General features: G+C 40.0%; 1 protein-coding gene across 2 annotated transcripts in view; it reads left to right on the top strand.

Annotated features, from left to right (window-relative positions):
- The window catches only part of pspc1 (paraspeckle component 1), a 55,919-nt gene extending 44,857 nt beyond the window's left edge, over positions 1-11,062 (top strand). Inside the window, exons 7-9 of one of the 2 annotated variants that reach the window (XM_084107175.1) lie at positions 6,738-6,795; positions 8,293-8,429; positions 10,402-11,062. In XM_084107175.1, coding sequence (XP_083963301.1) covers positions 6,738-6,795; positions 8,293-8,429; positions 10,402-10,614 — 408 coding nt within the window. In that variant the 3' untranslated portion in view covers positions 10,615-11,062. The other variant, XM_084107176.1, reaches the window with a different exon arrangement.
- Positions 11,063-20,357: the final 9,295 nt, after the last annotated feature.

Raw genomic sequence — 20,357 nt, 5'->3', positions numbered from 1 at the left:
CAACCTTTTGCCTACTGCGACCCACTTTTTTTTGTATGCCAGTCATACTCCTTAGTCCTTTCCACTAAGGCTGGAAATAATTCAATAACTGAAATGCCTCTTAGATCTATAGGCTACTACTCCGTAGGCCTATATGTTTATTATAATTAATTTCACAAAACACAGAAACATTTTCAATAGACAGACTGAGGCAAACTGTTTTTTTTTCTCACGTTAATGTGACACTTGAGACTGACGCTCTGAAATAATCATATCCAGACGCGGTGGAATTTGGGAAATTGCGACTCGTAGTGTCGCACACAAACTAGCTGTTGTCAGCCTATTCCTGCTTTTTGTTTTCGTTGCAGTCACTGTTGAAAATCCTGACTCGCAAAGATAGGTAGTGCTAAATGGCAAGAGAAACTTCGTTGCACGTTCTGCGAGTTCAGGATATTCGTGTCTGGTTTGAATCCAGAAGGAGCTCAGGTCTGTTTTGCGAAAAGCAAGCTGCAGGCTTCCGTCAGATGCAAGTTCCACTAACTGTGTTTGCAAATTAATGGGGAGTACAACATCCACATCACTTGGGTCTACCGAAAAAGGATCGCGAATCCACGCATTCCCAACTCTTCGGTCGTTGGGAAAATAATCAGAGAATTTTTGTGTTAATCTGGTCAGGTGTTCCCGGACAATTCTCTGCATGTCGGTGCTGATGTGAGGGAATTCCTGCAGAACATCAGTGAGGTTAGGAAACATGTCAAAAAAATTTCTCCTGCACTCTCTTCTCCCACAATACCAACTTCCGTTTGAATGCTTCAATTTTGTCAGCCATCAAGAAAACACTGTTGTTTCTCCCCTGAAAGGATAGGTTTAGCTGGTCAAAGATATCGGACATGTATGCCAGTTTCCTGAGAAATTCAGGCTCCGTATAATGCTTTGCCAGTGGAGACTCCTCCAGAAATGTGTGCACCTGCTTGCGCATTCGAAAAGACGATTAAGAGCTTTTCCTCGCGAGAGCCACCTAATTTCACTATGATATAACAACTGGCGGTGGTCTGATTCCAGCTGGTCGCACAAAATTGAAAACAAGCGGGAACTGAGAGCACTGTTCTTCACTAAATTAATTGTTTTGACAGCAATGTCCATCACCTCATTTAAGGGCACTGACATTTCTTTGGCTGCAAGGCTTTCACGGTGTAAAAAGCAGTGAACCCACGTCGCCTCAGGTGCTCTGTCCAAAATTTTTCTCAACACCACTATGTTTGCCAGTCATTGCGGCCGCGCCATCCGTGCAAATGCCTACGCAATTATTCCAAACCAGACCATTCTTTGTGAAATAGCCATCAAGGCAATTGAAACACTCATCTGCTGTCGTCCGTGTCGAGAGCTCATTACACATCAGTAGATCCTCATGTGTTGCACCTTCCCAGTTGTAGTGTACAAATGCAAGCAATAATGCCATCTTTGAAATATCTGTTGATTCATCGATTTGAATGGCAAACAAGGGGCTTGCTCGCACTCGATCCAAAAGTTGCGTTTCAATATCATCACTCATGTCTATAATCTGTCTGGAGACAGTGTCGTTGGAGAGTGGGATTTCTTTTATTTTGCTAGCAGCACTTTCCCCTAGTACCTCGCGGCACATGTCAACTGCACATGGGATAACTAGCTCTTCACCAATATTAAACGATTTATTAGCACGGGTGATATGGCCAGCTTCCAGATAACTTGCCTTCAGGCTGCTTTTTGAAGCTATTGTGAGCGACACAATACTACTTTGCTGTCTTTTAAGTAGGTCTCGCTTTCGTACAAAGTAATCCACAGGTTTACCCACACATGTTGGATGTTTAGTCTGTAGGTGATGTTCAAGTTTGGATGGCTTCATGGACTCATTTGCCAAGACCTCACCACACTCGACACACTGTGGTTTTTCATCCGACGAAGTAAATCCATATTTAATATAGTCCGGGTTGTACTTGCGTTGTTTACATTTTGCTGCCTTTGAAGTTGAAGGAGTTTCCGAATCTTCTGCTTTTTTTCTTTTAAAAAACGGATGCATTTTGTCAAGCTAACAGGCCGTGGCTGTGTATAATTTAATAATAAGGTCTGGCATAGCAGGTAGTGCTAGTGTGTGTAACATTATGTAAATAGAGTAGGACCTTGTCCAATAAGAGCCTTTCGCGGAAATAATAAATTATTTTGATAGGATAGTTGAAATACAGCGTTAGCAGCCACGGCAATAATGAAGTACGACATTCGAAAATCAGATTCGTTGGAGGACTGGCTATGTTTACATGCACAACTTTTGTTTCAATCTGTGCGCGTTTATATGATTAGGTGTTTACATTAAGGCTTTTTAGTCCGATTGAGCCGCCAATGCGCTTACTAACGGATTATTTTGTTGCATGTAAACGTAGTCTATTGCAATGAGCCTATTGTGAAGCCCACTTATTGTCGCGACCCACCGGTTGAGAAACCCTGGTGTAATGCACTTAACATCACTACATTGCTTTACTAAATTATTGCGTTTTGGGAGTCGGGACACTTGACGGAATTGTCTCTTGCACAATCAGCCAGTGTTGCATCGCAAGGTTATTATAGTTTTGCTTTTTTAAATTAGTTTTTTTTTTTATATATATATCGTTTTCAATTTTGCTTTAAATTTAAGTTTAGTTTTAGTTAGTTTCATTAATGGTATTGTTAGTTTTAGTTTAGTTTTTATTTTATTTAGTTTCAGTTTTAGTTTTAGTAATTATAGTTTAGCAGAGCAAACAAAACACTTTGAGTGTAGACCAAAGCGAGATGTTTAATTTCAGCAAAGTTTAATGTTTGCCCAGATAACAGGAAAATAATAAACATGTTCCCTGTGCATCCAGGCAGTGGGTCGAGGGCACAGCAATGTTTGAAAAGAAAAACACACACAAAAACAAAATTGTCCAGATCAGAGCTGCAGAGCTAGCTTCTTCTGGGGCTGATGGCCTCGACAGTTTCAGTCATTCCACTGTGTCCAAGTCCACTGTCAAGTCCACTGTGTGGCTTGTGTCCAAAACGCCACCTCAACCGCAGTGACGTCACTCTGCATCCGTCAGTGGAGAGATCACTCTTTTCTCGGGTCAAGGACTCTGCTGGGAGCAGTTTCTCTGAGAAAGGTGGTTACAATGGATGCGTCGCTCACAGGTTGGGGTGCAGTGTGTGAGGGAAGGATAGCGAAGGGGAAATGGCCTGTCTCGCTACAAAATGCACACATAAACTTCCTGGAACTGTTAACAGTGTTTCTGGTACTGAAACATTTTGTGCGGTTCCTAAGGAACCACCACATTTTCATCAGATCAGACAACACAATGGTGGTGGCATACATAAATCGCCAAGGAGGCACACGTTCCCATCTGCTTCACAGTCTGGCACGGAAACTAATCGTGTGGGGTGTGAACTTCACGTGTTATCGGTTCATGACTTCTGTATGCAGTTCGCTATGGATTACTCGAGAGTAACTCTCAAAACGAATCCAGCGTTTGTGCCTAAAGTTAGCAGGTCAGCTCTCACCTGTAAACAGGTGGATTTACTGGCTTTCCATCCGCAGCCTTTTTCCTCGTCAGAGGATGTGCGTTGTCACTGTGGACAGAACGAAAGCACTAAGGAAGAGTAATGAGTTATTTGTTTCATGGGCTGATTCTCATAAAGGGAAACCTATTTCGCATCAGTGCCTGTCCCACTGGGTGGTGGAAGCTATTATATTAGGTTATAATGGCATGGGTCTCTGTCCTCCGGAAGGAGGGCTCATTCTACCAGAGGTTTGGCTGCCTCATGGGCACTGTATAAGAGCGTTTCAGTTCAGAAAATATGTTGGGCTTCGCCTCACACATTTGTCCGATTTTGTAGACTGGATGTCACTGAGCCATCACTGGCTCATTCCGTCCCAAGTGTGTAAAAAAAACAAAAAAACAACAACACTCGTTTATTAGTTGTTTATGTTGCATACATCACTGAGTTGGTTGACATGCCTGCTTCATACAGCATACCTGCAATATGGGAGTTGTCTATATCCCATAGTGAGATACCGAGCGAATGTTTGAAAGAGAACGTTGTTACTTTGTTTGGTTCTTTAAATTAGTTTTATTTTTTCATTAGTTTCAGTTTTCAACTTTCAACATTCAAAAGACAGCTGAAAACCCATCTCTTCCGTGAGCACTTAACCTCATAATAAAAAATAAAAAAATCTTTCCTTTTCCTTTAATCCTCCCTTATCGAGCTTATGCTATTATGCTACTCTGAACAATGCCTGAACTTCGTATTTTGAGCACTTCTTGCGTTGTTTTTGCGTCTTCACGATGACTTGCTTAATTTAGTCCTAAATTGTAAGTTGCTTTGGACAACTGAATTCTGTTTTTGTATTCTGATTAAAGATACACTATGCAACTTTTTTTTTCAAAATTTTCCAAATGTATATAATGAGTGAGTACATCATGAATCCATCTTCCAAACCATGTTTTTTTCTTATCTTAAATCACGCCTATAATAAGTGTTCATATTCAGACTATTTTAAGCCAGCCGCTGCGGAGTACCCCAGTACCTATGTGATTCGTCATATACATAAACATAGAGAAGTAGCTCCGGCTACAAAATACAAACGGTTAAAATTACTGAAAAACAAGCTCAGCCATCAATCTAAATTCGGTAAAATGTTACGAACTGCTTGTTTTAAGCCGCAACATAAAAGAGGGATCGGACAACAGCGTTTAATTAATGCAAAGGTTTTATTAAATTAAACAAATACCACAATCAATAATAATAAACAGAAGTCTAGGGATAATAAATGGAAAACAAATAAATAAACCAAATAACTACAACAGAATATCAAGCTACATGTGTAAGCAGAAACACAACAATGAGCCACTCCTGAGAGTATCTCCCAGAGAGTGCCTCCCCCAAATAATGCACAGCATTCTTTTATACTCTAGCTAATCATCAATTAGTAGGGGAGAACCAATCAGAACTCCCAATCTCTTGGACCAATAGGATCAGGAGACTTATATTTTTAATGTTTCAGTTTAACTAATACCGTCTACACCGGATGTGAGTGGCACGATGCAACACACAAAATCACAGACAGTAAACTGATGCTTCGTTCTATTTCTGACATACTCCAAAGCGTCTGAGCTACTTTTAACACAAAGAATAAATGGATTTGCAACGTAATTTTATCATGTCCAGTGTAGACATCCTCAAGCTGTTGCGGCAAGGCGTGACACAACGTCCAGTGTAGACACGGTTTTGCACACTACATGCAGCATATTATGTATTATATAACGGTTAGTTCCAGTCCTTGATTCTCATTGGTCAATGGCTGTTTTTTATTCACGATAAAACACGGATATGACTGCTTCACCCACCAGTTCTATGTATCATTACACAACACACCTACAGTAGCAACCACTCTTAGCAACGTAAACACATGTTTTCATTGATATTGTTCAGAGTAGAGTATTGTGAGAGATCGAGTAAGCGAGTGTACCTGCATTTACAGTAGATATAGCATTTTCTTTCAGGTCAGTCCTATATTTGTAATAAAAAATGTTTGAATGCCTGCTGCATATCTTGTCCTTTCAACAGTTAAGGGGTTTTCCCGTGCCCTGACACACTAGCCATGAGTGAATTTAGATAAACGTAGGGGGGCGCATGTCCTGAAAGGTTGAAACTCCCTGCACTTGAGCACCAAAAGTTACATGGGTGTACCTTTACATTTTCCCGAGGTTATGATGTCATCAATAAGTGAAAGCAATTTGTGTTACTATGATAATTCAGGTCGAATGTCTAATTATTATTTAGCTCCTCTACTTCGATGGCAAAGTCTTCCTTTTCATTGCAAAAAACAAACACCGTTTTCATGAACAGTTCCCTACATAACATGATAGTTCAAGAAACTAATATATTACAAATGTGACAAGATTAAGGGATTATAATATCCCTAAAAGGAAAACCAAAAGAAAAAACATATATTAGGAGTATGTTATCTCACTTTTCAAACACACAATGCTTGAAACGGGCGGTTGAGAAGGTTTAGATGTTTCTGGCTTATAATAATAATAATAATAATAATAATAATAATAAATAATAATAATAATGCAAATGAACAACCAAGCGAAGATGACACATGAGTCTATTCAAGCAAAAGACAGCATATGTTATTTCTGTGAAACACAGCAATACCAACGTTACTCGCGTATTAAGAAGAAATAAAGCAACCTCGACTGTTTTCAGGCCTTCCTGCTCCTTAAGCTCTCTCAAGCATTCTAAAGCTTCTCTGATATTAACCTGGGCCTTACCTCTTGCCTGATTGTAACCCTTCTTTTTAAAGTTATATTCCCCTGGCCTTTTCCTCTTTTCTATTTTCTCTGCCATCTCTCTCTTTCTATAGTTGTTCTGCTAATGTCTTGTGCACTGAGCTCCCTCTCCTCCCCCATCATGAGTGTATACTCACCTTACTGCTGTTTGGTTACAAGTGTATTTTGGTGTGTTTTTCAAAAATCACTTATTGAACCTTTAAATAATGTGGGAACTATTATAGCGGCACCTAGCAATTAAGAGCAGACATGCATTTCCCACCGCTACTGCAAACACATTCTGGTTGAGTACAATATGTATGCTGCTGTCGTGTACTAAATCCTTAATTCTTTTGTAAAGACTTCATAATTGGTTACATTATTTAAGTTCTTAGTTCTGTGTGGACTGAGGCTTATTAAAAACTTCTCCTTCACTTTCAGAGAGAACAGGATATGAGAATGAATGAAATGGGTACCCGTGGAGCCATTAATATGGGAGGTATGATCGTATTGAGACTCCACATGCAATTGGAAACTGCTGTGTGAGCTGTCTTTTATATTTGATTACATTTTTGGGGCTGTGCATCACTTGCATGGGCATTTAAATGTTGGAGCGTGGATTTGCCTCTTTTTACGAAAGTGTGTTGTCTGGTTTGTTAACCTGGAAAAATCTTATTCTGTTTTAACAAGGAAATAGTTTTTTTTTCTTTTTTTTTCTAATCAGTCAGTCTCTAATCTCAGTTTCAGATTGAAGGCTTTTTCACACCAAACAGTAATGCTTATCGCTAAGATTTTGAATGGAAAAAATGGATTCCTATAGAATTAATCCCCGTCAATATTCTTTTTACCTTATTCTGTGCATATTTACAATTTACATGAATCAGTTTGCTCCAACATTTTTGCATAGTTTTTATATTAACATCCAATTTTATTTAATTGGGGGGGTCTTAATTTTATCCATGTGGAATTGGATGGTTGTGGTTTGCTATTGATCGATCTTATGTGAGTGGCAGGTTGCCCCTCCCTCACGCCAGTAAACAGAGAAGAGATGTTGCTGCAAGAGGGAGGGAAAGATATTTTGACTAAAGATTTTGACTCACATTAATTAAGAAAAAAATATGTGCACAGATAAATCATTTATAATAAATCACTGAATTAAAAAAAAGAATTGACCATTTCCATTTCATGGCGACTTTAATTGTGGGGAAAAAAAAAAATAAAAAAAAAAATATATATATATATATATATATATATATATATATATATATATATATATATATATATATATATATATATATATATATATATATATATATATATATATATATATATTAGTATTCGCTGTTTAAATAGACACCAGACAGAGACTGATTTTATTTATTTATTTATTTTTTGCTAACACAAATACAGATTTAACGTTCCTCAAAATAAATAACGCACAGGCGAATACAAACACCTTTTCTTTTTTTTGCCAACCTGCAATAATTAAAATGTTAAATAATACAAATGTACTTTATGCGTTATCACTTTATGCGTAAAAATTCTCACTTTAGAGAAGTTTTCACATCTTAAGTTCAGATCTTTTCTGAATTTGCACGAATTAGTGTTTCCTTCAGCCTGATGCATATTTTCTTCACTTTTTCACATTGTTTTGTGTGAAAATGCCTTCAGTGATTATTTTTTGTCTTTGTCTTTTGTCTTGCTATTGTGTAATACTTTTTGATGTGCGGTTACAAAGGACATCATACTTCCACACTTGAATTCTACATTTGCCACGCCAATTTTTTTGTTATATTTTGTATTTTCTAGTTTTATTCGTCTTTCTTGTTTTTTAGTGTTAATTGCAGCGAAGTAATGTACAGTCCCAAATAATACTTTTTTTATTTTAATGTAAGGTGTCACAGATCCATGCATTACAACATATTGTAATGTATTTTTAGTTTCATAAATCTTTTAGCCCTCTCAGTGAATGTCAACTGTACATTGTCTTATGTAGATTCATTTAACCCTGTTGCTGTGGTTAGCGGTAACCAAGGCCCCTCACAAATGATGGGAATAGCAGGCCGAGTTGGAGCCATGGGGCCTGAGGGATCAAATATGGGGACACACCTGATTCCAGATAACGGAGTGATGGTAATGTATTTATGTTTGGCATCTATAATTGTACAGTATCTGTACTATAATTGCAATACCATCTCAGCCTTTATTTAGTGTATAGCAGTGTATTGTCAGCCATGTTATAACTGGGGATGTAACGGTACACAAAATGACGGTTCGGTATGTACTTTGGTGTTGAGGTCATGATTCAGTATGTTTTCGGTACACTTTTTATTATTATTCTTTGAGTTGTTTTTTGTCATTTGTGCAGGATTACAAAACTATAATAGTGAATGTAGGCATTTCTTTGTACATCGCAAATCATATAATAAAATATTATATTATTAAAGGTACACCATAAAAAAGAAAGTGCTTTTCACTTATAGCGTATGATTGCAGAAAAAATATACATGTTTTTAATGAACATTGATGGAGCAACAGATTTTATGATATGGCAACTGTCAAGGTCACCAGCATGGGGCAAAAGTCACATTAGTAATAATACAAAGTTAATACTTGTTCAAAACAATCACTTGAGCGATATTTTGTACTATTTTCGGTTTATTTTGATAAATAAAAGAATTTATTTTTGTTCACTAAATATACAGTCATTAAAATACACTATATTGCCAAAAGTATTGGGACACCCCTCCAAATCATTAAATTTAGGTGTTCCAATTACTTCCATGGCCACAGTTGTATAAAATCAAGCACCTAGGCATGATGTAAAACATGACTGCTTCTACAAACATTTGTGAAAGAATGGGTCGCTCTCAGGAACTCAGTGAATTCAAGCGTGGTACCGTGATAGGTTGCTACCTGTGCAATAAGTCCATTCATAAAATTTCCTCACTACTAAATATTCCACGTCAACTCTTAGTGGTATTATAACAAAGTGGAAACAATTGGGAACAACAGCAACTCAGCCAAGAAGTGGTAGGCCACGTAAAATCACAAAGTGGGGTCAGCACAGTGTGCAGAAGTCGCCAACTTTCTGCAAAGTCAATAGCTACAGACCTCCAAACTTCATGTGGCCTTCAGTTTAGCTCAAGAACAGTGTGTAGAGAGCTTCATGGAATGGGTTTCCATAGCCATCCAAGAATTACATCACCAAGTGCAATGCAAAGCATCGGATGCAGTGGTGTAAAGCACGCCGCTACTGGACTCTAGAGCAGTGGAGACGTGTTCTCTGGAGTGATGAATCACGCTTCTCTGTCTGGCAATCCGATGGACGACTCTGGGTTTGGTGGTTGCCAGGAGAACGGTACTTGCCTGACTGCATTGTGCCAAGTGTAAAGTTTAGTGGAGGGGGGATTATGGTGTGTTTTTTTTGTTTTGTTTTTTCAGGGGTTGGGCTTGGCCCCCTAGTTCCAGAACTAGTTCCTGAACTCTTAAAGCTTCAGCATAACAATACATTTTGGACAATTTCATGCTCCCAACTTTGTGGGAACAGTTTGGGGATGGCCCCTTCCTGATCCAACATGAATGCTCACCAGTGCACAAAGCAAGGTCCATAAAGACATGGATGAGCGAGTTTGGTGTGGAGGAACTTGACTGGCCTGCACAGAGTCCTGACCTCAACCCGATAGAACACCTTTGGGATGAATTAGAGCGGAGACTGTGAGCCAGGCCTTCTCGTCTAACATCAGTGCCTGACCTCACAAATGCGCTTCTAGAAGAATGGTCAAAAATTCCCATAAACACACTCCTAAACCTTGTGGAAAGCCTTCCCAGAAGAGTTGAAGCTGTTATAGCTGTAAAGGGTGGGCCAACTCCATATTAAACCCTATGGATTAAGAAGGGGATGTCATTAATGTTCATGTGCATGTAAAGGCAGGTGTCCCAAAACTTTTGGCAATATAGTGCATGTTCAAACATTTGACATTTTTGCTTATTTTTGGACAACTTGTTTATGCAACAACTAAAATATTATATGGTTAATATAAAATGGCATCATATTCAAACAATTGCTTGCTACAAATATGCCCTACCTATTTTTTATATTCAGCATAATGAGCGGTTTTCTGAAGGAGGAGGTCTTCCGATGGGTTCTCCCGCGGGTGGTCGGACTGGTGTTGACTCCCCTCAGCAGCAGCAGCACTCACCCATGGTGGTTGGGGCAGGTCCTGTTCCTGGTGTGGTTGGCCAGAGTGGCTTTGGGAGAGGAAGTCCAGTTGGGGGCAACTTTGATGGGCCAAACAACAAACGACATAGATACTAATATTAGTTTTCTCTGGAAATTATGCTAACACATGTACAGATTGGAGCACCTTGACTCATGATTTCTGATAAATTACCATATGACCAACTGACTATTTATGTCTAAAATGGACAGAAATGGCATGAACCAGGCCCTGTGTTAATGTGAAACACTGTCATGAATTATTAAACGCCATTGAATCAGCTTGTACTTGACAAAATATCCTAAACCAATCGTAGATTGCTTACTATTTATGTAGTCATGTATTTCATTTTTTTATTTTTTATTATCTGCAATTAAGCTGTTTTCCTGTCAATAAGTGTTTATGTGGAACTTGCATTTGTTTTGTTTTTTAGAAAATTCTGAATTCTCCTGCTTTCTGATTTTGAATGTCAGTACTTTGAATAAATGTTTTAAAATAATTATGTGCATTTGTGGTTGTCACAGATTAAAAAAGTCCTTAGTGATACTATTGAGTAACATCATTCTAGTTGCAGATTCTGAGTAAATGGCACATACAAATGGTTCCATGTGTTTTCTTATTTTAATAAATAATATTTTAATGACTTTTGATGTTTAATTAGTGGTGCTTGCTGAAAGCAAGGCATCACTATTGTTATTGCTCATACTTATTAGTGGTGCTTGCTGAAAGCAAGGCATCACTATTGTTATTGCTCATACTTATTATTATTAGTGGTGCTTGCTGAAAGCAAGGCATCACTATTGTTATTGCTCATACTTATTAGTGGTGCTTGCTGAAAGCAAGGCATCACTATTGTTATTGCTCATACTTATTATTAGTGGTGCTTGCTGAAAGCAAGGCATCACTATTGTTATTGCTCATACTTATTATTCTTATTTTTATTAGTGGTGCTTGCTGAAAGCAAGGCATCACTATTGTTATTGCTCATACTTATTATTCTTATTTTTATTAGTGGTGCTTGCTGAAAGCAAGGCATCACTATTGTTATTGCTCATACTTATTATTAGTGGTGCTTGCTGAAAGCAAGGCATCACTATTGTTATTGCTCATACTTATTAGTGGTGCTTTTTTAAAAGCATCACTATTGTTATTGCTCATACTTATTAATGGTGCTTGCCAAAGGCAAGGCATCATTAGTGTTCTCTTGCATACTTATTATTAATGGTGCTTGCCAAAGGCAAGGCATCATTAGTGTTCTCTTGCATACTTATTATTATTAGTGGTGCTTGCCAAAGGCGAAGCAACACTATTGTTATTGCTCATACTTCTTATTAGTGGTGCTTGCTGAAAGCAAGGCATCACTATTGTTATTGCTCATACTTATTAGTGGTGCTTGCTGATAGCAAGGCATCACTAGTGTTCTCTTGCATACTTATTATTAGTGGTGCTTGCTGAAAGCAAGGCATCACTATTGTTATTGCTCATACTTATTAGTGGTGCTTGCTGAAAGCAAGGCATCACTATTGTTATTGATCATACTTATTATTAGTGGTGCTTGCTGAAAGCAAGGCATCACTATTGTTATTGCTCATACTTATTATTATTATTAGTGGTGCTTTTCAAAGCAACACTATTGTTATTGCTCATACTTATTCCACACAAAGTTTGGCGCGTAACTCGCCCCGCACCGTTTGTCACAGACCCCTGAGTGAGGTGTCAAATCGACCGGCTCATTGAGGAGAGGTGTGCTATGACTTTTCTAAGCGATCGGGTGTACGATGTTCGCACAGCGGACGAAAAAGCGGCCAAAAAAGTCCCATTGACTTTACATTGGGCATTCTAAAAAATTCAAATCCAAACCGACGTTTTCACACACACAGACTCCAAAGGGCCTGACACCCCTGCGTCTCTCCCTCTCTCTCTCCCTCAGAGGATTTATATTATCAAGCAGCCAATAAGTAATGGCCTAAAATCTTCATAGCCACACCCTAGCAACCAGTTTCAGCACCCTAGCAACCACTAAGAGCTCCCTAGCAACCACCCTAAACAAAAAAAAATTTTTTTTTACATTTTTATTTTATTTTTTTTAAGCAATTTTACTCTCGTGGCCGCAGGCCGAGTGCCGTACTGAAGGCACTCGTTATTAAAGATTTTAAGAACTTTATAAAAACTCCATAGTAACCATATTTGACAACTACCAACCACCTAGTAACACCATAGCAACTACCAAAAATACCTTAGCAACCACCCTGAAAACCCTAGCAACGTCTAGAAATGCTCTAGTAACCACCAAAAAACTCTAGCAACCACCCAGAACACCCTAGCAACTGCCTAGCAACCACCCAGAACACCTAGCAACCACATAGAACACCCTAGCAACTGCCTAGCAATGCCCTAGCATCCACCCAGAATACCATAGCAACTGTCTAGCAACCCCATAGCAACCACCCAGAACACCCTAGCAACCACCTAGTAACGCCCTAACAACCACCAAGAATACCCTAGCATCTGCCTAGCAACCACCCAGAAAACCTTAGCAACTGCCTAGCAACACCATAGCAACCACCCAGAAAACCCTAGCAACCACCTGGAAACAGTATCTTGCTAAAAACATGTTAGCAACATGCTAATCATGCTAGCATCATGCTAGCAATATGCTAATCAAGCTAGCATCATGCTAGCAACATAATAATAATGCTAGCATTATGCTACCAACATGCTAATCAAGCTAGCATCATGCTAGCAACATGTTAATCAAGCTAGCATAATGCTAGCAACATGCTAATCATGTTAGCATCTAGCTAAAAACATGCTAGCAAAATGCTAATCATGCTGGCATCTTGTTAAAAGCATGCTAGCAAACATGCTAATCATGCTAGCATCATGCTACCAACATGCTAATCAAGCTAGCATAATGTCAACATCATGCTAATCAAGCTAGCATCATGCTACCAACATGCTAATCAAGCTAGCATCATGCTAGCAACATGCTAATCAAGCTAGCATAATGCTAACAACATGTTAATCAAGCTAGCATAATGCTAGCAACATGCTAATCATGTTAGCATCTAGCTAAAACCATGCTAACAACATGCTAATCATGTTAGCATCATGCTACCAACATGCTAATCATGTTAACAACATGCTAATCATGCTAGCATCATTCTAACAACATGTTAATCATAGTAAATCATGCTGGAATGTGGTAAATCGTAGTAAATCATCTTAAAAACATGGTAAATTGTGGTAAATAATGCTAAAACGTGGTATATCATGGTATCACAACATGTTAATTGTGTTAGCATCTGCCCAGTGGCTAGTTTTGCCACTGCAAGCACCACTTTACATTTTCTTCAGGAAATGTACATTCTAGTTATTAGTGGTGCTTGCTGAAAGCAAGGCATCACTATTGTTCTCTTGCATACTTATTATTATTATTAGTGGTGCTTGCTGAAAGCAAGGCATCACTATTGTTATTGCTCATACTTATTAGTGGTGCTTTTTTGAAAGCATCACTATTGTTATTGCTCATACTTATTAGTGGTGCTTGCTGAAAGCAAGGCATCACTATTGTTATTGCTCATACTTATTATTATTCTTATTTTTATTATTAGTGGTGCTTTTTTAAAAGCATCACTATTGTTATTGCTCATACTTATTATTCTTATTATTAGTGGTGCTTTTTTGAAAGCATCACTATTGTTATTGCTCATACTTATTATTCTTATTAATGGTGCTTGCTGAAAGCAAGGCATCATTAGTGTTCTCTTGCATACTTATTATTATTAGTGGTGCTTGCTGAAAGCAAGGCATCACTATTGTTATTGCTCATACTTATTAGTGGTGCTTGCTGAAAGCAAGGCATCACTATTGTTATTGCTCATACTTATTATTAGTGGTGCTTTTTTAAAAGCATCACTATTGTTATTGCTCATACTTATTATTCTTCTTCTTATTATTCTGGACAAAGTTTGGCGCGTAATGCGCCCCGCATCGTTTGTCTCAGACCCCTGAGTGAGGTGTCAAATCGACCGCCTCATTGAGGAGAGGTGTGCTATGACTTTTCTAAGCGATCGGGTGTACGATGTTCGCACAGCGGACGAAAAAGCGGCCAAAAAAGTCCCATTGACTTTACATGGGGAGTTCTAAAAATATTTGAATCCCAACCGACGTTTTCACACACACAGACTCCAAAGGGCCTGACACCCCTGCGTCTCTCCCTCTCTCTCTCCCTCAGAGGATTTATATTATCAAGCAGCCAATAAGTTATGGCCTAAAATCTTCATAGCCACACCCTAGCAACCAGTTTCAGCACCCTAGCAACCACTAAGAGCTCCCTAGCAACCACCCTAAACCAAAAAAAAACATTTTTTTATTTTTTTTATATTTTTTAAAGCAATTTTACTCTCGTGGCCTTGCGATATCGCTCCATGCTTGTGCCTATTCGGACATAGGCACGAGGCCGCAGGCCGAGTGCCGTACAGAAGGCACTCGTTATTAAAGATTTTAAGAACTCTATAAAAACTCCATAGTAACCATATTTGACAACTACCAACCACCTAGTAACACCATAGCAACTAACAAAAACACCTTAGCAACCACCCTGAACACCCTACCGACGTCTAGAAATGCTCTAGTAACCACAAAAAACTCTAGCAAGCACCCAGAACACCCTAGCAACCACCTAGCAACGCCCTAGCAACCACCAAGAATACCCTAGCAACTGCCTAGCAACCACCAATAATACCCTAGCAACTGCCTAGCAACCACCCAGAACACCTTAGCAACTGCTTAGCAACACCATAGCAACCACCCAGAATACCATAGCAACTGCCTAGCAACACCCTAGCATCCACCCAGAATACCATAGCAACTGCCTAGCAACACCATAGCAACCACCCAGAACACCCTAGCAACCACCTAGCAACAACCAAGAATACCCTAGCAACTGCCTAGCAACCACCCAGAACACCTTAGCAACTGCCTAGCAACACCATAGCAACCACCCAGAACACCCTAGCAACCACCTGGCAACAGCATCTTGCTAAAAACATGCTAGCAACATGCTTATCATGCTAGCATCATGCTAATCAAGCTAGCATCATGCTAGCAACATGCTAATCATGCTAGCATCATGCTACCAACATGCTAATAAAGCTAGCATCATGCTAGCAACATGCTAATCAAGCTAGCATAATGTTAGCATCATGCTAGCAACATGCTAATCATGCTATCATCATGCTAGCAACATGCTAATCAAGCTAGCATCATGCTAATCAAGCTAGCATCATGCTAGCAACATGCTAATCATGCTAGCAACATGCTAATCATGCTAGCATTATGCTAGCAACATGCTAATCAAGCTAGCATAATGCTAGCAACATGCTAATCATGTTAGCATCTAGCTAAAAACATGCTATCAAAATGCTAATCATGCTAGCATCTTGTTAAAAGCATGCTAGCAACATGCTAATCATGCTAGCATCATCCAACCAACATGCTAATCATGCTAACAACATGCTAATCCTGCTAGCATCATTCTAACGACATGTTAATCATAGAAAATCATGCTGGAATGTGGTAAATCGTAGTAAATCATCTTAGAAACATGGTAAATTGTGGTAAATAATGCTAAAACGTGGTATATCATGGTATCACAACATGTTAATTGTGTTAGCATCTGCCCAGTGGCGAGTTTTGCCACTGCAAGCACCACTTCACATTTTCTTCAGGAAATGTACATTCTAGTTCTTTTTATTATTATTCTGGACAAAGTTTGGCGCGTAACTCGCCCCGCACCGTTTGTCTCAGACCCCTGAGTGAGGTGTCAAATCGACCGGCTCATTGAGGAGAGGTGTGCTATGACTTTTATAAGCGATCGGGGGTGCGGTGTTCGCCCCAGGGGCGAAAAAGCGGCCAAAAAAGTCCCATTGACTTAACATTGCGACGAACTTTGACCACACGTAGCTCTGAGCGAGGATTTCGCAGAAACGTGTGATTTGCCACATTTGAAGTGGCTGACAGGCTCTGTAAGAACATACCTCACAATGGGGTAAAAGTTGCACCCCTGGGGGGCAGGAGATGCCCAAAGTTGCCCCATTGACTTACTATGGGGAAGGAACGTCCCGTGAAACACACATGCATTTCCTACTATGGTAAATTGCATAGGGACTTTGTATTGAACGTAGCTCTGGATCACAGTGTCATAGAGACAAGGGGGAGGGCTCATTTTACTCAGACGACCAATCAGTCTCTCAGGATCATTGTGAAGCTATCAAGCCACGCCCTAGCAACCATTTACAGCCCCTTAGCAACAAGTTCCATAGACTTCCATTGAAAGAGTTCAAAGAGATATCTCCAGACTGAATTGTCATAGAAACATGCGGGTGGTCTCAGTTGACTCAGGGCAGCAAACAGCCAATCATGAATCACCTCAACACTTCCAAGCCCCTCCCTAGCAACCATTGTCGAGCACCTTAGCAACCAAAATCCAAAGAGGGATATCTTCCATTCTGAATGTCACAGAGGCATGGGAGTTGGTTTATATCATTCATAGTGACAAGAAGCCTTTGGACTTTAATGATTGGCAGCTGACAAGCCACTCCCTAGCAACCAAACAGAGTACCCTAGCAACCAAAATCCAAAGAGGCATATCTTCCATTCTGAATGTCGCAGAGGCATGGGAGTTGGTTTATATCATTCATAGTGACAAGAAGCCTTTGCAGTTTCATGATTGGCAGCTGCCAAGCCACTCCCTAGCAACCAAACAGAGTACCCTAACAACCGTTTAGCAAAACAAATATCTCTGTATCAGAACATCGTATAGAGATGGGAGTTGGTTTATATCATTCATACTGACAAGCAGCCTTTGGAGTTTCATGATTGGCAGCTGCCAAGCCACTTCCTAGCAACCAAACAGAGTACCCTAGCAACCAAAATCCAAAGAGGGATATCTTCCATTCTGAATGTCACAGAGGCATGGGAGTTGGTTTATATCATTTATAGTGGCAAGCAGCCTTTGCAGTTTCATCATTGGCAGCTGCCAAGCAACTCCATAGCAACCAAACAGAGTACCCTAGCAACCAAAACCATAGAGGGATATCTTCCATTCTGAATGTCACAGAGGCATGGGAGTTGGTTTATATCATTCATAGTGACAAGAAGCCTTTGGAATTGCATCATTGGCAGCTGCCAAGTAACTACATAGCAACCAAACAGAGTACCCTAGCAACCAAAATCCAAATAGGCATATCTTCCATTCTGAATGTCGCAGAGACATGGGAGTTGGTTTATATCATTCATAGTGACAAGAAGCCTTTAGAGTTTCATGATTGGCAGCTGACAAGCCACTCGCTAGCAACCAAATAGAGTACCCTAGCAACCGTTTAGCAAAACGTATATCTCTGCATCAGAACATCGTATAGAGATGGGAGTTGGTTTATATCATTCATACTGACAAGAAGCCTTTGTAGTTTCATCATTAGCAGCTGCCAAGCAACTCCATAGCAACCAAACAGAGTACCCTAGCAACCATTTTACAAGACCTACATCTCTGCATCAGAATATTGTATAGAGATGGGGGTTGGCTCATTAGTTTCGGTTGGAAAACAGTCTGTAAATATCACCATGGTAACTGTGTATTCACACCCTAGCAACCATTTAGAGCCACCTAGCAACCATATTGCAACATATAGAAGCCATATTTCAGCTCCACAACATCGTACAGACATGGTTGTTGGCTCGTATGCAATCAAGTACAACACCCTAGCAACCGAGTGGCGAGTTTTGCCACTGCAAGCACCACTTCACATTTTCTTCAGGAAATGTACATTCTAGTTAGTGGTGCTTTTTTGAAAGCATCACTATTGTTATTGCTCATACTTATTATTCTTATTTTTATTAGTGGTGCTTGCTGAAAGCAAGGCATCACTATTGTTATTGCTCATACTTATTATTATTCTTTTTATTATTCTGGACAAAAGTTTGGCGCGTAACTCGCCCCGCACCGTTTGTCACAGACCCCTGAGTGAGGTGTCAAATCGACTGGCTCATTAAGGAGAGGTGTGCTATGACTTTTATAAGCGATCGGGGATGCGGTGTTCGCCCCAGGGGCGAAAAAGCGGCCAAAAAAGTCCCATTGACTTAACATTGAGACGAACTTTGACCACACGTAGCTCTGAGCGAGGATTTCGCAGAAACGTGTGATTTGCCACATTTGAAGAGGCTAACAGGCTCTGTAAGAACATACCTCACAATGGGGTAAAAGTTGCACCCCTGGGGGGCAGGGGATGCCCAAAGTTGCCCCATTGACTTACTATGGGGAAGGAACGTCCCATGAAACACACATGCTTTTCCTACTATGGTAAATTGCATAGGGACTTTGTATTGAACGTAGCTCTGGATCACAGTGTCATAGAGACAAGGGGGAGGCCTCATTTTACTCAGACGACCAATCAGTCTCTCAGGATCATTGTGAAGCTATCAAGCCACGCCCTAGCAACCATTTAGAGCCCCTTAGCAACAAGTTCCATAGACTTCCATTGAAAGAATTCAAAGAGATATCTCCATACTGAATTGTCATAGAAACGTGGGGGTGGTCTCATTTGACTCGGGGCAGCAAACAGCCAATCATGAATCACCTCAACACTTCCAAGCCCCGCCCTAGCAACCATTGTCGAGCACCTAGCAACCAAAATACAAAGAGGGATATCTTCCATTCTGAATGTCACAGAGGCATGGGAGTTGGTTTATATCATTCATAGTGACAAGAAGCCTTTGGAGTTTCATGATTGGCAGCTGACAAGCCACTCCCTAGCAACCAAACAGAGTACCCTAGCAACCAAAATTCAAAGAGGGATATCTTCCATTCTGAATGTCACAGATAAATGGGAGTTGGTTTATATCATTCATAGTGACAAGAAGCCTTTGCAGTTTCATAAATGGCAGCTGCCAAGCCACTCCATAGCAACCAAACAGAGTACCCTAGCAACCAAAATCCAAAGAAGGATATCTCCCATTCTGAATAATGCAGAGGCATGGGAGTTGGTTTATATCATTCGTAGTGACAAGAAGCCTTTGGAGTTTCATGATTGGCAGCTGACAAGCCACTCCCTAGCAACCAAACAGAGTACCCTAGCAACCAAAATCCAAAGAGGGATATCTTCCATTCTGAATGTCGCAGAGGCATGGGAGTTGGTTTATATCATTCATACTGACAAGCAGCCTTTGAGTTTCATGATTGGCAGCTGCCAAGACACTCCCTAGCAACCAAACAGAGTACCCTAGCAACCAAAATCCAAAGAGGGATATCTTCCATTCTGAATGTCACAGAGGCATGGGAGTTGGTTTATATCATTCATAGTGACAAGAAGCCTTTGGAATTGCATCATTGGCAGCTGCCAAGTAACTCCATAGCAACCAAACAGAGTACCATAGCAACCAAAATCCAAAGAGGCATATCTTCCATTCTGAATGTCACAGAGGCATGGGAGTTGGATTATATCATTCATACTGACAAGAAGCCTTTGGAATTTCATCATTGGCAGCTGACAAGCCACTCCCTAGCAACCAAACAGAGTACCCTAGCAACCAAAATCCAAAGAGGGATATCTTCCATTCTGAATAACGCAGAGGCATGGGAGTTGCTTTATATCATTCATAGTGACAAGAAGCCTTTGGAGTTTCATGATTGGCAGCTGACAAGCCACTCCCTAGCAACCAAACAGAGTACCCTAGCAACCAAAATCCAAAGAGGGACATCTTCCATTCTGAATGTCGCAGAGGCATGGGAGTTGGTTTATATCATTCATACTGACAAGCAGCCTTTGAGTTTCATGATTGG

The sequence above is a fragment of the Abramis brama genome (assembly GCF_963993115.1).
Source record: "Abramis brama genome assembly, chromosome: 2".
Lineage (NCBI taxonomy): Eukaryota > Metazoa > Chordata > Actinopteri > Cypriniformes > Leuciscidae > Abramis > Abramis brama.
This window is presented reverse-complemented; position numbering and strand designations above follow the sequence as displayed.